Raw genomic sequence first — 22,876 nt, forward strand, 5'->3', positions numbered from 1 at the left:
TTTCTCTTTCTTAACCACTATCTCTTGATATGAACAGCTAAGTGTAAATCTTTCTGCACTCATGTAACATACAAATTTCTTCACCTTTTTTTTTTTTTTTTTTTTTGAGACAGAGTCTCACTCTTGTCATCCAGGCTGAAGTGCAATGGCGTGATCTCAGCTCACTGCATCCTCTCCCTCCTGGGTTCCAGCAATTCTCCTGCCTCAGCCTCATGAGTAGCTGAGATTACAGGTGTCCACCACCATGCCTGGCTAATTTTTGTATTTTTAGTAGAGACGGGGTCACTATGTTGGCCAGGCTGGTCTCGAACTCCTGACCTCAGGTGATCCACCTGCCTTGGGCTTCCCAAAGTGCTGAGATTACAGGTGTGAGCCACCGTGCCTGGCCTCTTCATCTTTAAAATAATCTTACTCTATTATTCTGAAGGATATTTTCCACCAATTAATATATCATGGACTCCTCTCCATCCAGGTCATTATAAGTAATATAATAGCTGCATAATGTGACATAATACAGATGTCTCACACTTCATTCAAGTACTTACCTACTGCTGTACATTCAGGTTGTTTCATATATGTGTGTGTGCGTGTGCCATCACAAGCAATGCTGTCATAAATTTGCCTGCACCTTTGTAGACTGGTGCGTTTATTTCTGTGCCCACCTTTCCAAGGGGTGCTGCAGCCTATGTTGGTCCTAAAGGTGATCCTTTGTTTGTAGGTCAATGTACGAAATGGAATGAGCTTGCATGACTGCCTTATGAAAGCACTCAAGGTGAGGGGCCTTCAACCAGAGTGCTGTGCAGTGTTCAGACTTCTCCATGAACACAAAGGGTAAGAGCTCAAAAGTCAGTTGACTTCTTCAGACTAGTAAGGATCTTCTAGCTTCAAATAGCTATGTTTGTATTAAATTGTACCAGCTTCCTATAGAATATTGTATATTTCTATGCCTTTATAAAGAGATAATTCAGAAAAATAGGTATTAAGAAATTGAAATTATTGCTTAACACTTTGGGAAACTGAGGCAAGAGTGTTGCTTGAGGCCAGGAGTTCAAGACCAGCGTGGGCACATAGTGAAGGCCCATCTCTACAAAAAAATTTTAAAAACTAGCCAGGCATGGTGGTGCGGCCCTGTAATCCTAGCTGTTCGAAATGTTAAGGTGAGAAGATTGCTTGAGTCCAGGGCTTTGAGGCTGCAGTGAGTCATGATTGTGCCACTGGACTCCAGCCTGGGCTGGAGCAAGATCCTATCTATTAAAAACAAAAAAGAAACAAAAAAAAACATATGTTAGGTATTGATAATGTTTCCATGGATGGAAACGGTAATGTTAGATGCTATGTTTTTTGAGGCAAAGATTTTTCTTTGTGTTTACTATGTTTACTGTAATGCGTTATATAGACTGGGCACTCAGAAAGTGCATTATTATATATATAAAGAATGCTATCCTCGGGAGATTGACTTTTCTCATTCACTAATTTTTTTTTTGTTGTTGTTCAGTTAAATGTGTCCTAATCCCTGCTGTTTAATAGATTGTTTAAAGATGCAGAAGCATTTCTGCTTCAGGGAAGATTCATAGTTTATCCTATTCCTAATGGTGGTGACAAGATAGAGGCATCCCCTCAAAGGCTAGGAGTAATACCTCAAAGCAGCAGAGCTGTCTGTAATTATCCATTTTACACTATTCCCTCCACCACCAAAATATAGGGAAACCTTTAAAGGGTTCTTTTTTTACCCTCTTCTTGGAAAGGGTCAATTACATTATTCATCTTTAGCTTACATTTTTTCATGTTTCAAAGAGTTCTCCAGTTTGAGAGAATAGCCCAGGGAATGAATCTACTCAAAAGGGTGAGTGTAATTCTCAATTTAGGAGGCGTTTGTTGAAGTGCAAATCTTTGAAGCAGATGTTAACTTTTGCTGAATGTAGCCCAGGTTGGGTCCCTAAGCCAATCCATAGTGGTCCTTAAGGACTAGAGAGATTCTGAGACAGGGAGGGCTTGGTCTGCTCTCATCCAAGGCTGCACTAGTTTGGAGCTACTCTGGAGTCTCCAGGACAGAGAGCAGATTGTCATTAGGATCAGTCTGCAGATTGATGAGAAAATAAGGCTTGTCCTCCCTCTCTTCATAAGGGCAAAATAGTCCTTTGGAATTATAGGGAGTTTGCCAGGTGCTGTATAGGTAATTATATTAATGAGTGTATTATTTACTGTTGGATAGTGAGAAAAATGGCTTGACTAGGCTTCTGGTAGATGATGAAGAGGCTTGAATGGTGCTGTACATGTTATTCTCTTTACCTGAGAATATTCTTCCTTTGGAAAATGGGCCAGATTAACTGGATACAACATGAGAAAGGAATTGGGCATTGATTTTTACTTATATGTATTTGTTTTTTTATCTTATTTATACTGTAGGCAGAGAAAGTGTGGTTTCAGAATAGATTTTAAAAGACAGTTCTAAGTTTCTCATTGACTTATAGACCCTACAACTACAGATTTGAGTCTGTTATTAAAAGTACATTTTTCATTTGTGGTTCCTTTCTATTTATGTAGATTGAAATAGGCTACTGAAGACTAAATTTTGTACTGCAGCAATATTTGTAATCCATTTTACAGGATTTGGGGATTTTTGTAAGATTTTAATGTTACAAATTCCAATTTAATGTATATTGACTTTATCCTGAGATTGTTATATATCGTTGTTTAAATAAAACTTTATTCTGGCCAGACATGGTGGTTCACGCCTATAATCCCAGCACTTTGGGAGGCTGAGGCAGGAGGACCGCTTGAGGTCGAGGATTCAAGACAAGCCTGGGCAACACAGCAAGACTCTGTCTCTACCAAAAAACATTTTTTTAAATAAATAGAAAACTTTATTCTAAGAACATGGGCTTTGGAGTTCAGCAGACCTAGATTCCAACATAGGCCCTGGCCCTTAAACTTGCTCTGTGGCCTTCAGCAAGTTACCTTCTTAGAGTCCCAGTTTTCTTATTTTTCAGATAGAAATAATACCTACTTCATAGGTTTGTTGTATGAATTAAATAAGTTATTGTTGTATGGATTAAATAAAGTTGTATTTATATAGCATGTGATAAATGGTAGCTGTTGTTATTTCTATTGCACTTTTACCTTGTTTAAACATTTCCTGTTTATGCTTTTTTTAAAAATTCTTTTTAGTAAAAAAGCACGCTTAGATTGGAATACTGATGCTGCCTCTTTGATTGGGGAAGAACTTCAAGTAGATTTCCTGGATCATGTTCCGCTCACAACACACAACTTTGTAAGTTGCAGATCTCCTCTCTTTCTGGCATGTTGAGGGCTTTGCCAGGCATAACAGAAATTTCTCAGGTAATATGCGTATGTATATAGTTGAATTGTTTAAAGCTGTTTATGTTGTTGTTTACGGTAAGGCAATTTAGATTTCATTAGCCAGAGATACACTTCAATTTGTGATTATGAATTCTGTAAATGTTGGAAGTACGATTCATTTTGTAAAAACTCTTTTGGAGGCCAAGGAGGAAATGACTTTGTCTTTTGTCATCTTTTATTTATTCAGCATAATTTACACCTGTGTCCTTGTTGTAGGCTCGGAAGACGTTCCTGAAGCTTGCCTTCTGTGACATCTGTCAGAAATTCCTGCTCAATGGATTTAGATGTCAGACTTGTGGCTACAAATTTCATGAGCACTGTAGCACCAAAGTACCTACTATGTGTGTGGACTGGAGTAATATCAGACAACTCTTGTAAGGCATTGTTCTTTTTCTCAAGGAATATAGGGATGAGGAGTATAAATACTTTAAAGGGTATTTGGTGTAGATTTTGACTGGCAGGTTTGGATTCTAGACTCATTTAATGAATTGTGATCCAGAAACTACTTTAGAAACAGTGATAATTCTGAAACTAGCTAGGCTTGGTGGCATCGATACTCCAGAATGAGCAGGTAGGAGTAGGACTTACTATCTGTCAAATTGAGATTGACATACTGTGACTGTGATTCAGTAAGGAAAAGAACAAAAGGATATGAAAACAAGAAGATTTTTTGCTTTTCTCTCTTAATAGTATCATCTACTAGGGTTGCTAGTAGACACTGCTGACACTGCTCTGTATTTTGTTGAATATGCTGAATGAGCCTTTGACACTGAGAAAGAGCAGAAAGCACAGTTGATGCCATTTTCTTCACTTTAAACTGGAGAAAACTTAGTTGTTTGGAATTAAAATTGTTTGAATATAAAATCTTGAAAGATTCTTGTTTCTGTTAGGAGACAATATATTTCATATAGATAAAATTTTATTAAAGAATTTAGTTTATATTAAAAGTACATGGTCCAAACTGCCTTTTAAAAACTGTAACTAGGGATATGAAAAGTTTAAAGTTTTGTCCTTTTTTGATAGTACTAGAGAGACCAAGGGAGTGTTATTATTAGACCATGCTGAAAACATTTTTGCTTTCATGGTCACATATTGATTTTGTGATGAGAGCTTGAGTAGCACAAATGGCACAAGCTTTCAAAATTTATCTTATTTTTGTCCCCCCAGCCCCCACCACCTTTTTTTTTTTTTTTCCCCCCCTTTGAGATGAGTCTCTCTCTGTTGCCAGGCTGGAGTGCAGTGGCGTGATCTCGGCTCACTGCAAGCTCTGCCTCCCGGGTTCAAGCGATTCTCCTGACACCGCCTCCCAAGTAGCTCAGACTATAGGCACACACCACCACGCCCAGCTAATTTTTGTAATTTTAGTAGACATGAGGTTTCACCTTCTTGGCCAGTATGGTCTCGATCTCTTGACCTTGCGATCTGCCCACCTCGGCCTCCCAAAGTGCTGGGATTACAGGCGTGAGCTACCACACCCAGCATTTTTTTTTTTTTTAAAAGACAGAATCTCGCTCTGTCTCACATGCTGGAGTGCAATGGCATGATCACAGCTCACTGTAGCCTTGACCTCGGGTTCAAGTAATCCTCCTACCTCAGCCTCCTGAGTAACTGGGACTACAAGTGTTTGCCACCATGCCTAGCTAATTTTTGTATTTTTTGTGGAGACGGGGGTTTCACCATGTTGCCCAGGCTGGTCTAGCACTCTTGAGCTCAAGCAGTCTGTCCGCCTTGGCCTTCCAAAGTGGTGTTGTTACAGGTGTGAGCCACCGCACCTGGTGGCACAAGATTCTGAGTCTAACAGACGTATGTCAGAATCTCACTGTTGTCATTAACCATAACCACAACTGAGTTTTCGTTCATGCATCTGAATAAAGGGGATATTACCTTCCTTGCATTGTTCTTATGAGGCTTGCTGACAAGTGCCCAGCTCATGGAAAGAAGGTGCCTAATTACTCACTTTTCTGTGATTTATTCCTCCTATTTTAGTCTTTTTATCTATCTATTTTCAAGATGGAATGTTTCCAGAAAAGCTCTATGTGACATAGTTTGTAAAATGTTCTACTGTAGTTTGAAAAACATTATTTTGATATAGCTAGACATAGGACCAGTATTTCCTAGAAATGCACACTGGGCCGGGCGTGGTGGCTCACGCCTGTAATCCCAGCACTTTGGGAGGCTGAGGCGGGTGAATCACCTGAGGTCAGGAGTTTGAGACCAGACTGGCCAACATGGTGAAACCCTGTCTCCACTAAAAGTACAAAAATTAGCTGGGCGTGGTGGTGTGTGCCTGTAATCCCAGCTACTTGGAAGGCTGAGGCAGGAGAACCCAGGAGGCGGAGGTTGCAGTAAGCCAAGATTGCTCCTCTGCACTCCAACCTGGGCAACAGAGCGAGACTCCATCTCAACAAAAAAAAAGAAAAAAAAAAAGAAAAAGAAAAAGCATACTGGAGCCCGTATGTTTATTGGCAGGTCAGTATTATTCACATTCAATAATCATTCAAACCCAGTTATTTGGAATATTGTTCCCTTTATTCTAGGTAATGTAAAACAGTTGAGGAAAATGTGACTGGGAAAAGTTCAGTTTTAGTAGCTCTGAGTTTGCAAAAGCAAGGCACGCTGATTGTCTCTGTAAGATTACTGTAAGCCTAAAAACCAGTCTTTCCCTGCTTTTGTTTAGATTGTTTCCAAATTCCACTATTGGTGATAGTGGAGTCCCAGCACTACCTTCTTTGACTATGCGTCGTATGCGAGAGTCTGTTTCCAGGATGCCTGTTAGGTAATTTTTTTACCTATAGCTTTTCTTTTAGAAAGTTATTGGTGGGGGGAGGTGGGGTTGGAAGCTCAAAGACAAAAAATAAGAGTTTCTTCACATTCCCTCCTCTCTATGTGGAAATCCCTTGCTGCTTCTGTGGAATGTGATACTGGTGGTACAGCAAAATGTAGAAATTTCTCTGTATGGATCTGTAGATCTTACATTCTGGAAAGTGACTTTGACTATAGTTTCTTCTGTTATCGTAGCATATTCCTTAATATGTCATTACATTTTAAAGAGCTTGAGATTCTACTTTCCTCAGTATGTACTGAGTTCAACCTCAATGGAAAGGGTCCCAAAACTTGATACAGTGATTCAATAAAAATAAAACCCTTGACTTTGAAATGCATGTTATGGCCTTGCATTTGCTAAAACCATGTATTTAAATAGACTAGTGTCTTTAAAAAACATTTAGTTATATTTTCAGCATAAATATTGTTTCTAATGTGTCTCTGAGTTTGCATATAACTTGTCTTTACTCTGTTTTCCAGCTTTACAATCAGTTTTGTTCAGTTCACATATTGCTCAGTGTTACACACATGAATTTGAAACCTAAAGTAAAATCTACATCCAAAATATCTTACTTTAGGCCAGGCATGGTAGCTCACGCCTGTAATCCCAGCACTTTGGGAGACCGAGGTGGGCGGACCACTTGAGTCAGGAGTTCCAGACTAGCCTGGCCAACCAACATGGTGAAACTCCATCTCTACTAAAAATACAAAAAACTGGCTGGATGTGGTGATATGCGCCTCTTGGCCCAGCTACTTGGGAGGCTGAAGCAGGAGAATCTTGAACCTGGTAGGCAGTGAGCTGAGATGGCACTACTGCACTCCAGCCTGGGTGACAGAGCAAGACTCTGTCTCCAAAAAATACACACACACACACACACACACATAATGTGTAATCAGATAATGTTTAATGTGAAACTACTATGGAAATTATTAAAGGCAGCATATCTCAGAATAAGGAATTTGCATATGTCTGGATATATATTTGTGTATGACTTTTATTTTTCTTGATAATTTGAAAAGCAGATCTGACCAAGAGTTTGTAGTTACCTCTGAAGATTAGAAGAAACCAGGCCTCTGAAGCCATAAACAGAATTATGTGGGAAGGCATTTTTTCAAGACAATAGAACAATTTCCCTTAGAAAAGCTGGCCTTTTATCCCTTTAATTCATACATGGATGTTAACTGAATCTGAACAAACCTCAAACTAATCTTTAGAACAAATAATGAAAACGTCTGGCCTTTTTGCAGACATACTCAGCACGTCTACTTATCTGTTTAAAATCTTAAAGTTCTCAAATTTAGTCTCTAAATTAAACTGGGCACGTTCCAACTAGCTTAATAAGTGGTAGTGTGATTGTCAAATGTTAATCTATTCTTTCCCGGAGATGATGTAAAAATTTGGAGTATTCGGGTGGCGCTTTATTAAAAAAAAGAAAACTTACAATACATTCTCCTTTTCATTGAATTCCCAATACATATATTATTTCCTGTTCCAAATTTTGTATGCAAAAGCACCCAGACTTAAGATAATTTTTAGATGTCACGTATTTGAAAGAATCAAACATTGTGTCAACGGTTGTACAGGTAGAGTTTGCCCTTAAGCATCTTAATCAAGTAGGTAGTTGAAAGACTTCACCAGTATGAAAGCCTAAATGCCAATCATGGAGTTTTCTTTCTCCTCCTTGCCTAGTTCTCAGCACAGGTATTCTACACCTCACGCCTTCACCTTTAACACCTCCAGTCCCTCATCTGAAGGTTCCCTCTCCCAGAGGCAGAGGTCGACGTCCACACCTAATGTCCACATGGTCAGCACCACCCTGCCTGTGGACAGCAGGATGATTGAGGTAATAGGGCCCCTTGGGGGTGGTAATGTCAGTCAATTAATGGGGTGAGGGTGATATTTATTTCAGAGAGTTTTGGGTTTCAAATCTGATCAAAGAATGTTGCAACACTTTCTCAGGTCTCTGGACTTTTACAGTTTATTTTATATCCATAGTATCTTTAGACTGGCTGAATAGTCTGGTTGGTATATCATTCAAGTGGAGAACTAAAATTTCCTGAAAAATATGTTAACATTTGAACTCTTCCCATTATCAGATTTGAATAGGCTTTTAATGAACGAGTGCCTAAGATATTTAAAGAGGAGTTTAATTTTGGTGTGGGACAGAAAATAACAGTGATGGAGAACTACAGATTCTCTGGAAGACTTTTGTGATTTTATTTAGAAATAAAAGGGTGGAGTCCTAGGATTTAATAAGCAGGTATTTAGGGAGATGTCCAACTGCCCAAAGCTAGTGTTTTTGAACTGCTTTTTCTTTTCTTGGCTTTTTGGTTATGTCCTATTGGTTTAATTTGCTTTCTGCTTCATCTTTAATAACAACTGAATACACTTAAATACTTCCTTTGTTCTTTATTCTTCTTTATTTCTCATTGCTTTGGACTAGAATAACAGCCTGAATGCTTCTCCCAGGGCGTGGTCCAGACGATTTTGTTTGAGGGGAAGAGTAGGTATTTTTCTTCATGCTTTTGCTTTCTTGTAATTAACAGGATTGCTAAAACTGTCAGACAGTAGACTACCAAAAATGAAATAGTTGCAAAGTTAAATTTATATTTCTTGTTGCTTGTTTCCATGTTTTCTTTTTTCCTTTTTTTTTTTTTTTTTGGCAGTAGAGTATATAGAAGTTAAAAAAAAAATGTTGTATATGGTATTGATGATAGGTGAAATGAATTTCTTAAGTTAGGCCAGGCGTGGCAGTGTATGCCTGTTGTCCCAGCTACTCCAGAGGCTAAGGCAGGAGGATCACTGGAGCCCAGAAGTTCTAGGCTGTAGGGAGCTACAATTGTGCCTGTGATTAGCCACTGCACTCCAACTGGGACAACATGGTAAGAATCCCCCTTAAAAACAAACAAAAAATCTCAAGTTAGATTTTGAGGCCAAGGGCATTAAAAAGTTTTTTGTTTTTTGTTTTTTTTTTTAAATCAGTTCCAACCAGACTAATGTTAGACTGACTTAGTTGGTACTCACAGCATTGGTATTCTGTTTATATATTAGTACCAAATGTGTCAGTTTGGTTGATAAACCCTGGAATAAATATCCTTTATTGAAAGCTTATCAGAGATAACTATGCTCTCTCTCATCATGTAGACATCTGCTGCCTCAGGCACAGTTTATTTCACTCAGACCTCAAATCACTTTCAACATAATTGTCCTGCCACTGTTGTGAGGAGGTCATGTATAAGCTATTAATTTTGTTATTTTGGCTTTATCATTATGATTAGTCCTGATAATACAATAATATACCAGTTACTGCTACTTTTATTAAATGGTTTGTTCCTGTATGAACACTGTAATACTTACAGGGAACAATAAAGGTCAGAATTGGCTGGGTGGGAAGATCACTTGCGACCAGGAGTTCGAGACCAGCCTGGGCTATATGTAGCAAAACCCCACCTCTACAAAAAGGTATATGAAAATTAGCTAGGCTTGGTTGTGCGCACGTGCAGTCCTAGTTACTCAGGAGGCTCAGGCAGGAGGATTGCTTGAGCCCAGGAGTTTGAGGTTGTAATGAGCTATGTATGATTGTGTCAAGAATTTTTGAGTTTTTATTATAAAAGAATTAGCACAACTGTTATGCCTAAATCATTTTTTACTTTGGATGCAGGGTAAATTTTGATTCCTGTTATTTAATCACATATGAGTCAGCATTTTAAAAGTAGACTAATTGTTGCTTTATTTATTTAAATTGTTTGTAAGTCTCAAATTATTCATAGTTCTCTTGAGTATTTAGATTCCAGGAACAATAGAAAAATTCTTTCTAGGATAAATTGATCCAGCTGTAGAAATTAGCACAGAATAAAATATGGAATATTTAATGGATATAGGGAAGAAAATTACTATGACATTAAGGAAAATATCCTATTACATAGGAATATAATTGTGGTTAATAAAAATAAATTGTGCTTTGCTTTAAAAACAAAGAACAGATTACTTGGATAATGAAGCTACAGCTGCCGATTTCTATTGAAATCCACGTTATTTTTTGCCACTGTTTTGCCCACCTGGCAGTTATCCTGCTGTACTTAAAAACACACAGATTCCTGGGCTTCCCACGTTCCCCTCCAGTACATGCTCAGTCAATCCTGGGTTGAGGATTAGGGGTGGATCGTCATTCTTCTTTCCAGAGTCAGAATCACTATCCAAGTAATTCTGAAGACTAGCTAGTTTTGGGAACCAGAACTAGGCTTTCTTGTTAAATTCCGAATTATGTTTTGGGAGCAGAGGAACAGCTTGGTTTGATTCTTTTTATCTTGTAATAATACCATTGAGTGGGAGCATTCTAGTAATAGTTGTGTGGAACAAGTATCTTGTCTATACTGTAGTTACACAAAGATAATAGTAGGACCTCCCCCCAAAAAAATGTCCTTTTTGAGGATACGGGGGCCAAGTGGTTTTATATTATTCTATTATACTATTCTATTCCAAGTGATGAATTTTAGATTGGGGTTTAGGTCTCATGGAGGCCTCTGTGTTTTAAACTATTTTCCAAACAGTTTCTAATAAATTCTAAAGATAGCCTTTGCTTTCTCCCATGAGCAGAATGTAATCAATTTCCAAATTCACCCATAAGGCAGTGTTTTGTGGTGAAAGAGCTGAGGGCTGAGATCCGTGTGTGATGGTTTCTGGTTCTATTTCTGCCACTCCCTGGCTCTGCCAAGTGACCCTGCCAAGTCTCCTTACCTGTTCAGATGTGTTTTCTTATATGTAAAATGTTGGTTTTGAACTTGGATTTGTGGTCTTTCCAGCTTTCTGTGATTTTAGGCTTGGATAAAGTATGTAGGCTGCTTACCTTTTTCAAATCCAACTTCTAGTTAATTTAGCCTAATTCCTTGTGGAGTAAGAGTGAGCTTCCCCCAGAATCCACCTCTCCACCCTGCCTTTTTAAAAAAAGTTTTGAGCCTCAGTGGAACAAGATTCCCAATCTTTGGAAGGGTCTCAGCTGAGAGTAACTTTGCTAGCTTCCCTTGAAAGAGTATGTTTGTTGTGTACATTGCTTTCTTTTGAGAAAAAGAATGTGGTTTTCATTATATATGAAAAACTAATACCAGGCTTGGCACGGTGGCTCACACCTGTAATCCCAGCACTTTGGGAGGCCGAGGCAGGTGGATCACCTGAGGTCAGGAGTTCAAGACGAGCATGGCCAACATGGCAAAGCCCTGTCTCGACTAAAAATGCAAAAATTAGTCAGGCATGCTGGTGCACACCTGTAATCCCAGGTACTCGGGAGACTGAGGCAGAAGAATCGCTTGAACCTGGGAGGTGGAGGTTGCATTGAGCTGAGATTGCGCCACTGCACTCTAGCCTGGGTGACAGAGCAAGACTCCATCTAAAAAAAACCAAAAAAATTGATACCAGTCCCTCTAATATTTAATGAAAAATCAGCCTTGGAGGTACTGGCCACTGATACTTACTGAATTTAATCAAGGAACGTTGATTAGAGTATGTTTAGGATTTTTATGATTTTTAGAGGTTTTTTAATACTATTTTGTTCTTGCACATCCTTCTCCTCTCTTTTCCCTCCCCCAGAGAAAATCTTTTGTGTGTAGGAGTTGACCAGCTTTCCTTTTCTGTTTCAGGATGCAATTCGAAGTCACAGCGAATCAGGTACTTTTCCATAGTCATTTAGCCAACAATAATGGGCTTTTTTTCTTTATACGGTGTATCTTCTGTTGGCTTATCCTTGTGTGGATTCTGTTTGTCTTGTCTATTAAGCCTCACCTTCAGCCCTGTCCAGTAGCCCCAACAATCTGAGCCCAACAGGCTGGTCACAGCCGAAAACACCCGTGCCAGCACAAAGAGAGCGGGCACCAGTATCTGGGACCCAGGAGAAAAACAAAATTGTGAGTATAGAAACCGTACCTCCTGCCAGTTAGGGTTCAGTAAGAAAAACCTCGTTGGAAATTAGAATACTTTTAACTTATTTTGGGAGAGGATTCTATTAAAGTATATTTAATGAAGGAGATTATAAATGTCACTGTCATTTTTGGCACACTTGCATCAGATAGCTTGCCAGTGCTTTAACTGAAATGGTATTTCTCAAAAGACAAAAATTGGAATCGTGATTAATATGTTTATCTTTAAAAGATATGGAAACAGATGACATGGGTTGATCCTTTCTTTGATGCCCTCATTATCAAAAGATTATTACCGTTGCATGGAGTATAATAGTGATCTCTACTTGTTTCAGAGGCCTCGTGGACAGAGAGATTCAAGCTATTACTGGGAAATAGAAGCCAGTGAAGTGATGCTGTCCACTCGGATTGGGTCAGGCTCTTTTGGAACTGTTTATAAGGGCAAATGGCACGGTAAGCTTGGGGCCTTCCGTTTACTTACTGCAGGGCTTTGGTGTGAAGTCAAGTTTCAGCTCAGGGGGCCAGGAGGAAGAGAAGACTGAGTGCTTCTGGGCTTACAGCAGTACTCTCCCTTAGATACTTGGTTATACTTGAAGACTGAGCTTAATTCTTTTTAGACTAGGTTCTTATAAAGCTCCCAGGATAATTAGAAATTAGTGAATAAGACTTGAGCCCTATAATCAGATGTCAGGAGTGCTTCTCCTTTAAACTGATTAAATACAGTCTGCACATGGGTCATGCTTGGAAGCTCCTTAAGTGAGCAAGAGTCCGCTGCTATGGAGGGAGCTTGGGTTCTAAAAACTGTAAGCTGGAAAGGACCTTAGAGATTGAAATGGGGGCTGATTTGCCCATGGTCATGCAGTTAGGCATAAGAAAGCTGGAAATCTCCTGAAATAACTTCTCTTTGTCTCGCCCTAGGATTAGTTGTGGGTATCCCTATCAAACAGGGAAGGCATAGACTTAATTATTGAATCTGTGTGGAATATTAGTGTTCTTATTTTAATGGAAACACTTTGTCACTTGGAAGAAAGGTACTATTTAACTTCTGTAGTTACAGCTTGTGTATTTTGGCAACACTCAACATTTTGGCAACATACTTAGCATTTCTCTGTTAGGTTTTTAATGCCTCTGGCTTTAGGACTTTGGCAAATAATAGGTATTTTCTTGAAAATGCTGCATGTTCCCAAAAAGTCATCTCTTCTAAATTCAGATTACAATAAAGCAAAAATCACAGAGTCCCTCAGTGCCTATACTTCTACTTTGGATGACACCGGAATTATCTTTAGAGATAAATGTGCAAATGTGCAAAGATTGAGAGAAGTTAAAAGCATCAAATGTATGGAGTATTAAAATTCAAGGTACTGAAAATATCAAACACCTCCAGTTTTGAGTACTTGGTGTTCTTTTTTTTTTGGAGATAGATTCTTGCTCTGTTGCCCAGGCTGGAGTACAGTGGCACAATCACAGCTCACTGCAGTCTTCCATTCTTGGGCTCAAACAATCCTCCTTCCTAAGCCTCCCAAGTAGCTGGGAGCACAGGTGAATGCCCAGCTAATATTTTTTTTTTTGTAGAGACAAGGTCTATGCCCAGACAATGCCCAGCTATATATTTTTTTATTTTTTTGTAGAGACAGCTAATATTTTTTTATTTTTTTTTATTTTTTGTAGAGACAAGGTCTCACTATGTTGCCCAGGCTGGTCTCCAACTCCTGGACTCAAGCAGTCCTCTTGGGTCTCTCAAAATGCTGGGATTACAGGCGTGAGCCACTGTGCCCAGCCTTACCTTGTGTTCTTTAATGCATGGTTTTTACCACTTGTAATTTACCATGCTCATTAATGCATGGGTTTTCACCATTTGTAGTTAATCATCTGACCAATTTCTAGTTCCTTAAGAGGATTGGCACCCGACTGAGCATTTGTAAAGTACATGTGGAATGATTCCTTTCCCTTTGAAAATTGCATCTGGCCGGGCAGGGTGGCTCACGCCTGTAATCCCAGCACTTTGGGAGGCTGAGGCAGGCAGATCACTTGAGCCTAGGAGTTCAAGAACAGCCTGGGCAACATCGTGAAATCCCATCTCTACCAAAAATTAGGTGGATATGATGGCACTCGCCTGTAGTCCCAGCTACTCGGAAGTCTGAGGCAGGAAGATTGCTTGAGCTCAGGAGGCGAATGTTGTAGTGAGCTGAGTACAGTGAGTACACACTACTGTACTCCAACCTGGGTGAAAGGGCAAGACCCTGTCTCAGAAAAAAAAGAAAACTGCATCTAGTATGTACTACCGGGCTGCCTCCCGGGTCCCAGAGAAATGATACTATTGTTGAATATTTATTTATATATATTTAGAGACAAGATCTGGCTCTGTTGCCCAGACTGGAGTACTGTGGCACAATCTTGGCTTACTGCAGTCTCTGCCTCCTGGGCTCAAGCCAGCCATCCTCCTGCCTCAGCCTCCCAAGTAGTTGGGACTATAGGCACATGCCACCACACCCAGCTAATTTTTGTATTTTTTGTAGAGATAGAGTTTCGCCTTGTTTCCTAGACTGGTCTTGAAATCATGAACTCAAGCGATCCGCCTGCCTCGGCCTCCTAAAGTACTGGTATTGCAGGCATGAGCCACCATGCCCAGCCAGTTGCAGAATATTTTAGATGGCATAAATATCTCCAGGATTCCTTAGGAAAGAAGAACACAAGCACTTCGTGGGATAGAGCACTTACTTGTATCTGAGATAAAAAGGCTGCTAGTAATTGTAGGAGGCAGAGCAATGGATATTGCATTTATTGCTTCTGTTAGCATTTGATCATTTTTGTATCACATTTTAAAAGCCCCAGCTAAAAGCCAGCGGATGAAGTTTAAGTTGTACCCAAGTTTAATTTTCCTCTGGTTGAGCACTTTTATTTGGGGATTCATAAGTTTTCAAGGTATTACTACATGGTTCTGCTTCCGAACTTTGTCTTCTCTCAATAGGGTGAGCTTTCAAACTGTGATAAAGATTATTTGTTACAGTGTTACTTCCATAAAGACTACTATTAGAATGTAGATAACTTGTTTTTAAGATTCTAGGATTTTTTAGGCCAGGTGCGGTGGCTCACGCCTGTAATCCCAGCACTTTGGGAGGCTGAGGCGGGCTGATAACGAGGTCAGGAGATCGAGACCATTCTGGCTAACACGGTGAAACCCCGTCTCTACTAAAAATACAACAAATTAGCTGGGTGTGGTGGCGGCGCCTATAGTCCCAGCTACTCGTGAGGCTGAGGCAGAAGAATGGCATGAACCCAGGAGGCAGAGCTTGCAGTGAGCCGAGATCGTGCCACTGCACTCCAGCCTGGGTGACAGAGCGAGACTCCGTCTCAAAAAAAAAAAAAAAAAAAGACTAGGTTTTTTTAAGTCAGAAAGTCTCAAAAGTCAGAGGAGTGAGGAGCAGTGGACTTTTATGCCATGCTTTCAGAAAGCAAGCCCTGGTCTATGAATGAAGAAGAAAAATGAGTGGTCAAGGAAACATAATTTCTAGATTGTTTCGTGCAATACTTTTTTTCCCCCCATATTCTGGTTCCTGTATACAATATATCTGTTCAGTATCTTAAAAATTACAACTGTTTTCATGATTTTGATTGAAGATTTTTTTAATTCAGCTGAGCCACTGTGGAAGTAAAGCAGAAAGGGTCTCAAAGCAACTCAGAGGCCTCAGATGCATAAACTAAAACTCAGTATATTTATTTAAAGCAGCGTCTCTGAGGCCCAAAGTTCACAATCTCCTTTTGAGCATTAAATTTGGCATCAAGCCTGGGTGCGGTGGCTCATGCCTGTAATCCCAGCACTTTGGGAGGCCGAGGCAGGCATATCATTTGGGGTCAAGTTCAAGACTAGCGTGACTGAAATGGTGAAACCCTGTCTCTGATAAAAATATAAAAATTAGCCGGGCGTGATGGCGCGCACCTGTAATCCCAGCTACTTAGGAGGCTGAGGTAGGAGAATTGCTTGAACCCAGGAGGTGGAGGTTGCAGTAAGCCAAGATCACACCACTGCACTCCAGCCTGGGCAACAGAACGAGACTCCATCTCAAAAAAAAAAAAAAAATTCTCTAGGCCAGGTGTGGTGGCTCACACCTGTGATCCCTAGCACTTTGAGAGGTTGAGGTGGGAGGATCACTTTAGCCCAGGAAATCGAGACCAGCCTAGACAACATAGTGAGACCCTGTCTCTACAAGAAAACACAATTAGCTGAACGTGGTGCTGTGTGTCTGTTGTCCCAGCTACTCGAGAAACTGAGGCAGGAGGATCACTTGAGCCTGCGAGATAGAGGCTGCAGCAAACCATGATCACACCACTGCACTCCAGCCTGGGCAACAGAACAAGACGCTTTCTCTCCAAAAAAAAAAAAAAAAAAAAAAAACTTAAGGACTTTATATTCTTAGCGGGGACAGTAAACAAGAAAAGCAGAATATATAGTGTGCTGTAATTGCTAAAGAGAAAAATGGAGGAAAGGAGATATGCACTGGCAGTCCCAGTTCAAAGTTTTTAGTAGGTTGGTCAGGGAGGAATCTGCCAAGAAAGTGGCATTTGCATGGAGGGTGAGGGTGGTGCAGATATCTAGGGAAGCAGTAACATCAAGTGCAAAGTGGACCACTCACCTGGCCTGTTCAGAGAACTCAAGGAGATCTTAGGACTTCATTTAGAGTGAGTGAGAGGTAGACTAATAGGAGTGAGGTCCAGTGGTAGGGTGTTTTAGGGTCCTATAAAGACTGAGTATCATTTGGGTTAAGTGGGATCCGGGGTCGTACGAGACTTTTAGGAGGTTTGGCCAGCCTTTGTTTGAAAATGAGTGTGATGAGAGAGCTCATGATCTGTCTGAAAGCCCATTCTATCTCCAGGTAGTTCCTACTAGTAGAAAATAGTTCTTAATTGGTTGCAGTGGCCCACATATAATTGGGTGCAGTGGCCAAACAGTTTAGGAGGCTGAGGCGGGAGAATACTTGAGGTCAGGAGTTTGAGACCAGCCTGGGCAACATGAGACCCTCGTCTCTACAAAAAATTTTACAAATTAGCTGGGCGTGGTGGTGCACACCTGTATTGTAGTCCCAGTTACTTGGGAGGCTGAGGTGGGAGGATCCCTTGAGCCCAGGAGTTTGAGGCTGCAGTGAGTCATGATGGTGCTGCTGCACTGCAGTCTCGGTGACAGAGCAAGAGCCAGGGTGGGGCAAGGGGCGGGCATGGAATAGTTCTTTATTAGAGTTGAAATCCATTTTCCTATAATGTTTGCTCATTGATCCTAGCAGATTGAATGAATCCCTTTCGTGGCAGTCCTTGGATTGTTTATATGTAAATGAGGGGAATGCTGCAGTATAGAACATTGCTTCTGGATTTCATAAGAAATTGCAAATAATCTATTACCATAACTATGTTAACGAGAGCTGGCTGGCAGATGGATCCCTGCAAGTACCATGGGCTCTGTCTTTGGTTGACCCTGTTTGGTCTTCCCATCAGTGACTTAACCAGAGGTGTGATATGTATTTGCACAGTACTGAGGATTTAGAAAAGTGAGAAGAGTTCAACTGGCTAAGATGACAGAAAAAAGAAAAGATCAACTTTTAACAGAGATAAGTCCTATTTGTTGTTCCAAAAAGTAGAACTGGAGGGGGAAGATGTGGCTTAATGATAATGCTTGTGGAAACTGCTAAGGAAGTTCAGCTGACTACAAGGTCAGAGTAAGTCACTGCGTGAACTTTGGCTCTGAATTCTGAGGTTGTATTACTGATTAGGGCCAGAACAGGTGACACCAGAGGGTGGGTTCAGTGACAACTAGAGCATGCCCAGAGGAGAGCTATAAGAAGGAATGGACTGCAAAATGAGGCCCGTGAAATAGGAAGGTCCTTAGAAGCAGTTCCCCCTGAGCAATCATCCAGCATCTGCCAAGCCATGTGCCTGAACCCCTAGCCCTGTCCTATCCCATCCCATTAAAGACTCTGCCCTTTTCTGGGTCCTGGAGCCTGGGTCATAGCGTTGGCCATTTTCCCAGCACTCCCACTCAGTTGACTGCCTCATTGGGTCAGTTTACCTTCACAGGGTTTCTTGTCTTCATCCCTTCTTTCTAAGTCCCCACAGTCACCCATTGTGCTTGTACTTTTCCTGGGCTATTGCAGCAGATTCCTCTGTGGCCTCCCTCTTTCTGTCCTACAGGTGTCCAAATCCTACCCTAGAGTTTACTAAACACAGCTCAGGTTTCTCTCATCCCCCTCACCTCACCTTTATTTCTGATGTGCCCAGTCTGAAACATTCTCTCCTATTTACTAAAGTCCTTCCCTTGGTTTATATCCTATTTCTTTCAGAAAACCTTTCTATATCCTCTTGGAAAAGAGATTTACTTAGGCACCTGTAGTCCCAGCTACTTGGAAGGCTGAGGTCGGAAGATTGCTTGAGCCCAGGAGTTCGAGGCCAGCCTAGGCAACATAGTGAGGGCCCATCTCCAAAAAAGAAAAAAAAAAAAGATTTACTCCCCCATCTTGGGGAACCCCTTCTGTTCCAGCACTCCTGTCTTGGCTCCAACTGTACCGGAATGGACACTTACACAAAAGATTGTTGTCCTCCTACTCAGGGCTGGTTATACATGTGTCCCATATGGTATACCAGATCCATTTTTCTAGATAGAAGGTAGCTTTAAACATAGTGTGGATCTCTCCCATCCAGTCAGCAGCACCTTCACCGGCAGCCCATGGCCCAGGGTCCATGGTAAACACATGGTTTACCATGGTAATGCAGGTTAACTGGATGAGAGCCACTTTGGAGGCTGCTGTTAAAACACAGGGACTCATTGAAACTTTAGATGATAAAACCAGAGATCACGGGGAGACAGTTTGGTACCTATTGTGAGAACCATCTCTCTACCAATTTTCTTCCCAAAAATGAAATGTGGAGGGCTGGGTGGGGTGGCTCACACCGGTAATCCCAGCACACCGGGAGGCTGAGGCAGGCAGATCCTTTGAGGTCAGAAGTTTGAGACCAGCCTGGGCAACATGGTGAAAACCCGTGTCCCCAAAAAATACAAAAATTAGCTGGGCATGGTGGAGCGTGCCTGTAATTCCAGCTACGCGGGAGGCTGAGGCAGGAGAGTCGCTTGTGGAGGTTGCAGTGAGCCGAGATTGTACCACTGCATTCCAGCCGGGGCGACAGAGCGAGACTCCATCTCAAAAAAAAAAAAAGAGGAAGGCTCCAACAGAGAGGCTCCAGAAACACTTTCGAAAGTGGCTTTTGGCCGGGCACAGTGACTCACGCCTATAATCCCAGCACTTTGGGAGGCTGAGGCGGGCGGATCACAAGGTCAGGATATTGAGACCATCCTGGCCAGGCGTGGTGGCAGGCGCCTGTAGTCCCCAGCTACTCGGGAGGCTGAGGCAGGAGAATGGTGTGAACCCGGGAGGCAGACCTTGCAGTGAGCCAAGATTGCGCCACTGCACTCCAGCCTGGGTAACTGAGTGAGACTCCGTCTCAGAAAAAAAAAAAAAAGAAAAGAAAGTGGCTTTTAAATTTATAGCACTCTAAAGTGGAACGGGATCCCTGGATGTGTCTAAAGTTATATCAAGAGGCTGGTTTTACAGTGCTTGATAGTCAGTTGTCAGTCTAGTAGGTAGGATAGCAACTGGAGTCAGACTGGGGTTTTGATCCTGGCTGCAGCACTCTTTGTTTTTTGACTGTATGACCTTGGGCAAGTGACTAAACTTCTCTGCTTGTTGTCTGAAGTGAAGATAAATTATTTACGTCATAGGGCAGCTGTGAGGATTAAAAGAGATAAAAGTACACACAGTGCCAGGGTTCAGTATTATTAGGATCACTTTTTAACGGTATTGAAGGCAGAGAAGCTTAATTTCAATATATATCTGAATTTTTCCTAGTGACCATCTTAGGTCTCACTGAAATGTGGATTCAGAGTTCAACCTCAGTAGTTGCTAAATGGTCTGCTTCCTTACACCAGCATCCAGCCCCAGTCATTCTGTATTTGCCAGGCCATTCATATCCATGCACTGATTTCATTCCCACAGGACAAGGTTTTGACCTGTCACACATGACCTCCCGTCTGGGGCTTGCCAGGATTGGTATGAATAGTTTAACCAAGACTATTGAAGGCCTAACTGTAGGGATAGCAGTTAACCTATGTAACTTTTTTGAGTCATTTGAATTATGTAGAAATTGGACCTGTAATCCCAGCACTTTGGGAGGCCAAGGTGGGAGGATTGCTTAAGCCCAGGAGGTCAAGGCCGCTGCGTGCCACTGTGTGCCACTGCACTCTAGCTTAGACAACAGAGTGAGACCCTGTCTCAAAAAAAAAATTTTGGAGATTTGTTGTATCTGTGTAGGTATGTGATTCTTTGGATAAATGATTCACTGTATCTTCTTCAAAACTAGGTTATTTGAAAGACTAAGATCAACTGATTGCACTGATTGCCAACTAATTTTGCAGGAGACGTTGCAGTAAAGATCCTAAAGGTTGTCGACCCAACCCCAGAGCAATTCCAGGCCTTCAGGAATGAGGTGGCTGTTCTGCGGTGAGTACAAAGCTGGCAGTCCAGTCCCTCTGGAGTGCTAGAGTGGGGGTACAAGGACTGCAGAGTTAGTGGACTGTGCCGCGGGTTGGGATGGGCGGGCAGTTAGGACTCACTTTGGAGTTCCTGTGGTTGGATGCTCCTCCCTTGCTCTCAAGGGATCTTTCCTTTAGTTTATGTGGCTGTCAGGCCTTTCGAAGAGCGCCTTCTCAGGAGAATACCCTCCTCTGGGCACAGTAAACTCAATAGCCCAAGTTCTATCTCTGGGTTTTGGTTTGAGGTGGGCAGAAATAGGCCCTGTTTTTACCTTTATTTCCCAGAACCCTCTTTATAGCTGAGTTGCTTTATTTTAGACTTCAGAACAGTCAGCTTTCAAATCTTTCAGTCACTATTTAGACTTGTAGGAATAAGTCATATAATGGAGATTTCTACAGAGGAGTCCTTGTGACCTCCACGGGGAGGGTCATGGAGTGTGCATTGATGGAAGATAATGTCGTCTCTGTAAGCAAGGCCAGCACTGAACTGATGGCCCAGTGAACTAATGGTGCGCTTCTCTATTTGCTCAGAATGCCACCTGGGTTATCAGCCATGCCATGTGTTTGTTTTTCTAGCCCCCTCCAGGTTGGGACTGGGGGTGGTGTCGAGAGCACAGAACCCAGTGTCCACGGAAAAGCACAGTAGACCTCCCTGAGCACTTTCCTCCTCCCTCTCCTCTCTTCACCTCCCCAGCAAAACACGGCATGTGAACATTCTGCTTTTCATGGGGTACATGACAAAGGACAACCTGGCAATTGTGACCCAGTGGTGCGAGGGCAGCAGCCTCTACAAACACCTGCATGTCCAGGAGACCAAGTTTCAGATGTTCCAGCTAATTGACATTGCCCGGCAGACGGCTCAGGGAATGGAGTGAGTAGATGGTCTGATGCCTCTCTGGGACCCAGGCATCAAATTTGTCCCTAAATTGGAACCAGAATCAGGAAAAGCCTTCTAGTCCATTAAGCGATTCTGTGATATCTTTGCGTAAGCCTCTGGCCTTGGCTGGAGGGGCCAGTTACCAGGAATGAGTTGTTCAGGTTCCAGCTGGGTGAGGTGGCTCACACCTGTAATCCCAGCACTTTGGGAGGCGAAGGCCAGTGGATCACTTGAGGCCAGTAGTTCGAGACCAGCCTTGCCAACATGGCAAAACCCTGTTTCTACTAAAAATACAAGAAATAACCAGGCATGGTGGCACATGCCTGTAATCCCAGCTACTAAGGAGGCCAGGACAGGAGAATCGCTTGAACGTGGAAGGCAGAGGTTGCGGTGAGCTAAGATAACACTACTGCATTCCAGCCCGGGCTGCAGAGCGACTGTCTCAAAGAAAAAAAAAAAAAGTTCAGATTCCCCTGTTGGGACTGAACTTCCCCCTTGGCGCTTCCCCCTTGGGGCTTAGATTCAGGCTCTGCCTGCTACCCTCGCTTTATCAGAAACCTGAGAACATAGTGGGGGGCATGTACCTTCTGCTTGGATAGCTGTGGCAGTGCCCTCTGCTCAGCTGTTTGAGGCATGGCTGTCCCACATGAGGGTTTAAACAGATGTCATTTTTGGGATAATTTTTTTTTTTTTTTTTTTTTTTTAATTAAAAACTTTTTCCTGGCTGGGCACGGTGGCTCACGCCTGTAATCCCAGCATTTTGGGAGGCTGAGGTGGGTGGATCACGAGGTCAGGAGTTCGAGACCAGCCTCACCAATATGGTGAAATTCCATCTCTACTAAAAATACAAAAATTAGCTGGTTGTGGTGGCACGCGCTTGTAATCCCAGCTACTCGAGAGGCTGAGGCAGAAGAATCGCTTCAACCTGGGAGGTGGAGGTTGCAGTGAGCGGAGATCATGCCATTGCACTCCAGCCTGGGCGACAGAGCCAGACTCCATCTCAAAAAAAAAAAAAAAAAATTATTTCCTTAGAGAGACAGGGTCTCACTCTGTCACCTATCCTAGAGTGTAGTGGCGCGATCATAGCTCACTCCATCCTCGAACTCCTGGGCTCCAGCAATCCTCTTGGCTCAGTCTCATAGGTTGCTGGGACGGCAGGCACACGCTACCATGCCCAGCTAATTTTTGTGTATTTTGTAGAGTTGGAAGTCTCACTGTGTTGCCCAGACTGGTCTCAAACTGGCCTCAAGTGATCCTCCCACCTTTCCTGGCTAGCCCAGGGAGTGCTTCTCAAACTTTTCCTCAGAAGTGCCCCTTATGGTAGAGGAGTAGGAACT

At 42.0% G+C, this 22,876-nt stretch overlaps 1 protein-coding gene across 17 annotated transcripts in view; it reads left to right on the top strand.

The window, feature by feature from the left end:
• Nucleotides 1-22,876, top strand: part of RAF1 (Raf-1 proto-oncogene, serine/threonine kinase) — an 84,344-nt gene that overhangs the window by 55,325 nt on the left and 6,143 nt on the right. For 8 of the 17 annotated variants that reach the window (XM_017955239.3, XM_021934176.2, XM_009200192.4 and 5 more), the window contains 11 exons: nucleotides 719-831; nucleotides 3,169-3,271; nucleotides 3,577-3,734; nucleotides 6,038-6,136; nucleotides 7,874-8,027; nucleotides 8,628-8,687; nucleotides 11,818-11,845; nucleotides 11,954-12,081; nucleotides 12,429-12,546; nucleotides 20,546-20,630; nucleotides 21,357-21,533. In XM_017955239.3, the coding sequence (XP_017810728.1) occupies nucleotides 719-831; nucleotides 3,169-3,271; nucleotides 3,577-3,734; nucleotides 6,038-6,136; nucleotides 7,874-8,027; nucleotides 8,628-8,687; nucleotides 11,818-11,845; nucleotides 11,954-12,081; nucleotides 12,429-12,546; nucleotides 20,546-20,630; nucleotides 21,357-21,533 (1,223 nt within the window). The remainder of the gene's footprint in view (nucleotides 1-718; nucleotides 832-3,168; nucleotides 3,272-3,576; nucleotides 3,735-6,037; nucleotides 6,137-7,873; nucleotides 8,028-8,627; nucleotides 8,688-11,817; nucleotides 11,846-11,953; nucleotides 12,082-12,428; nucleotides 12,547-20,545; nucleotides 20,631-21,356; nucleotides 21,534-22,876) is intronic. The other 9 variants (XM_017955241.2, XM_021934177.2, XM_031663118.1 and 6 more) reach the window with 7 other exon arrangements.

The sequence above is a fragment of the Papio anubis genome, chromosome 2 (genome assembly GCF_008728515.1).
Source record: "Papio anubis isolate 15944 chromosome 2, Panubis1.0, whole genome shotgun sequence".
Classification (NCBI taxonomy): Eukaryota; Metazoa; Chordata; class Mammalia; order Primates; family Cercopithecidae; genus Papio; species Papio anubis.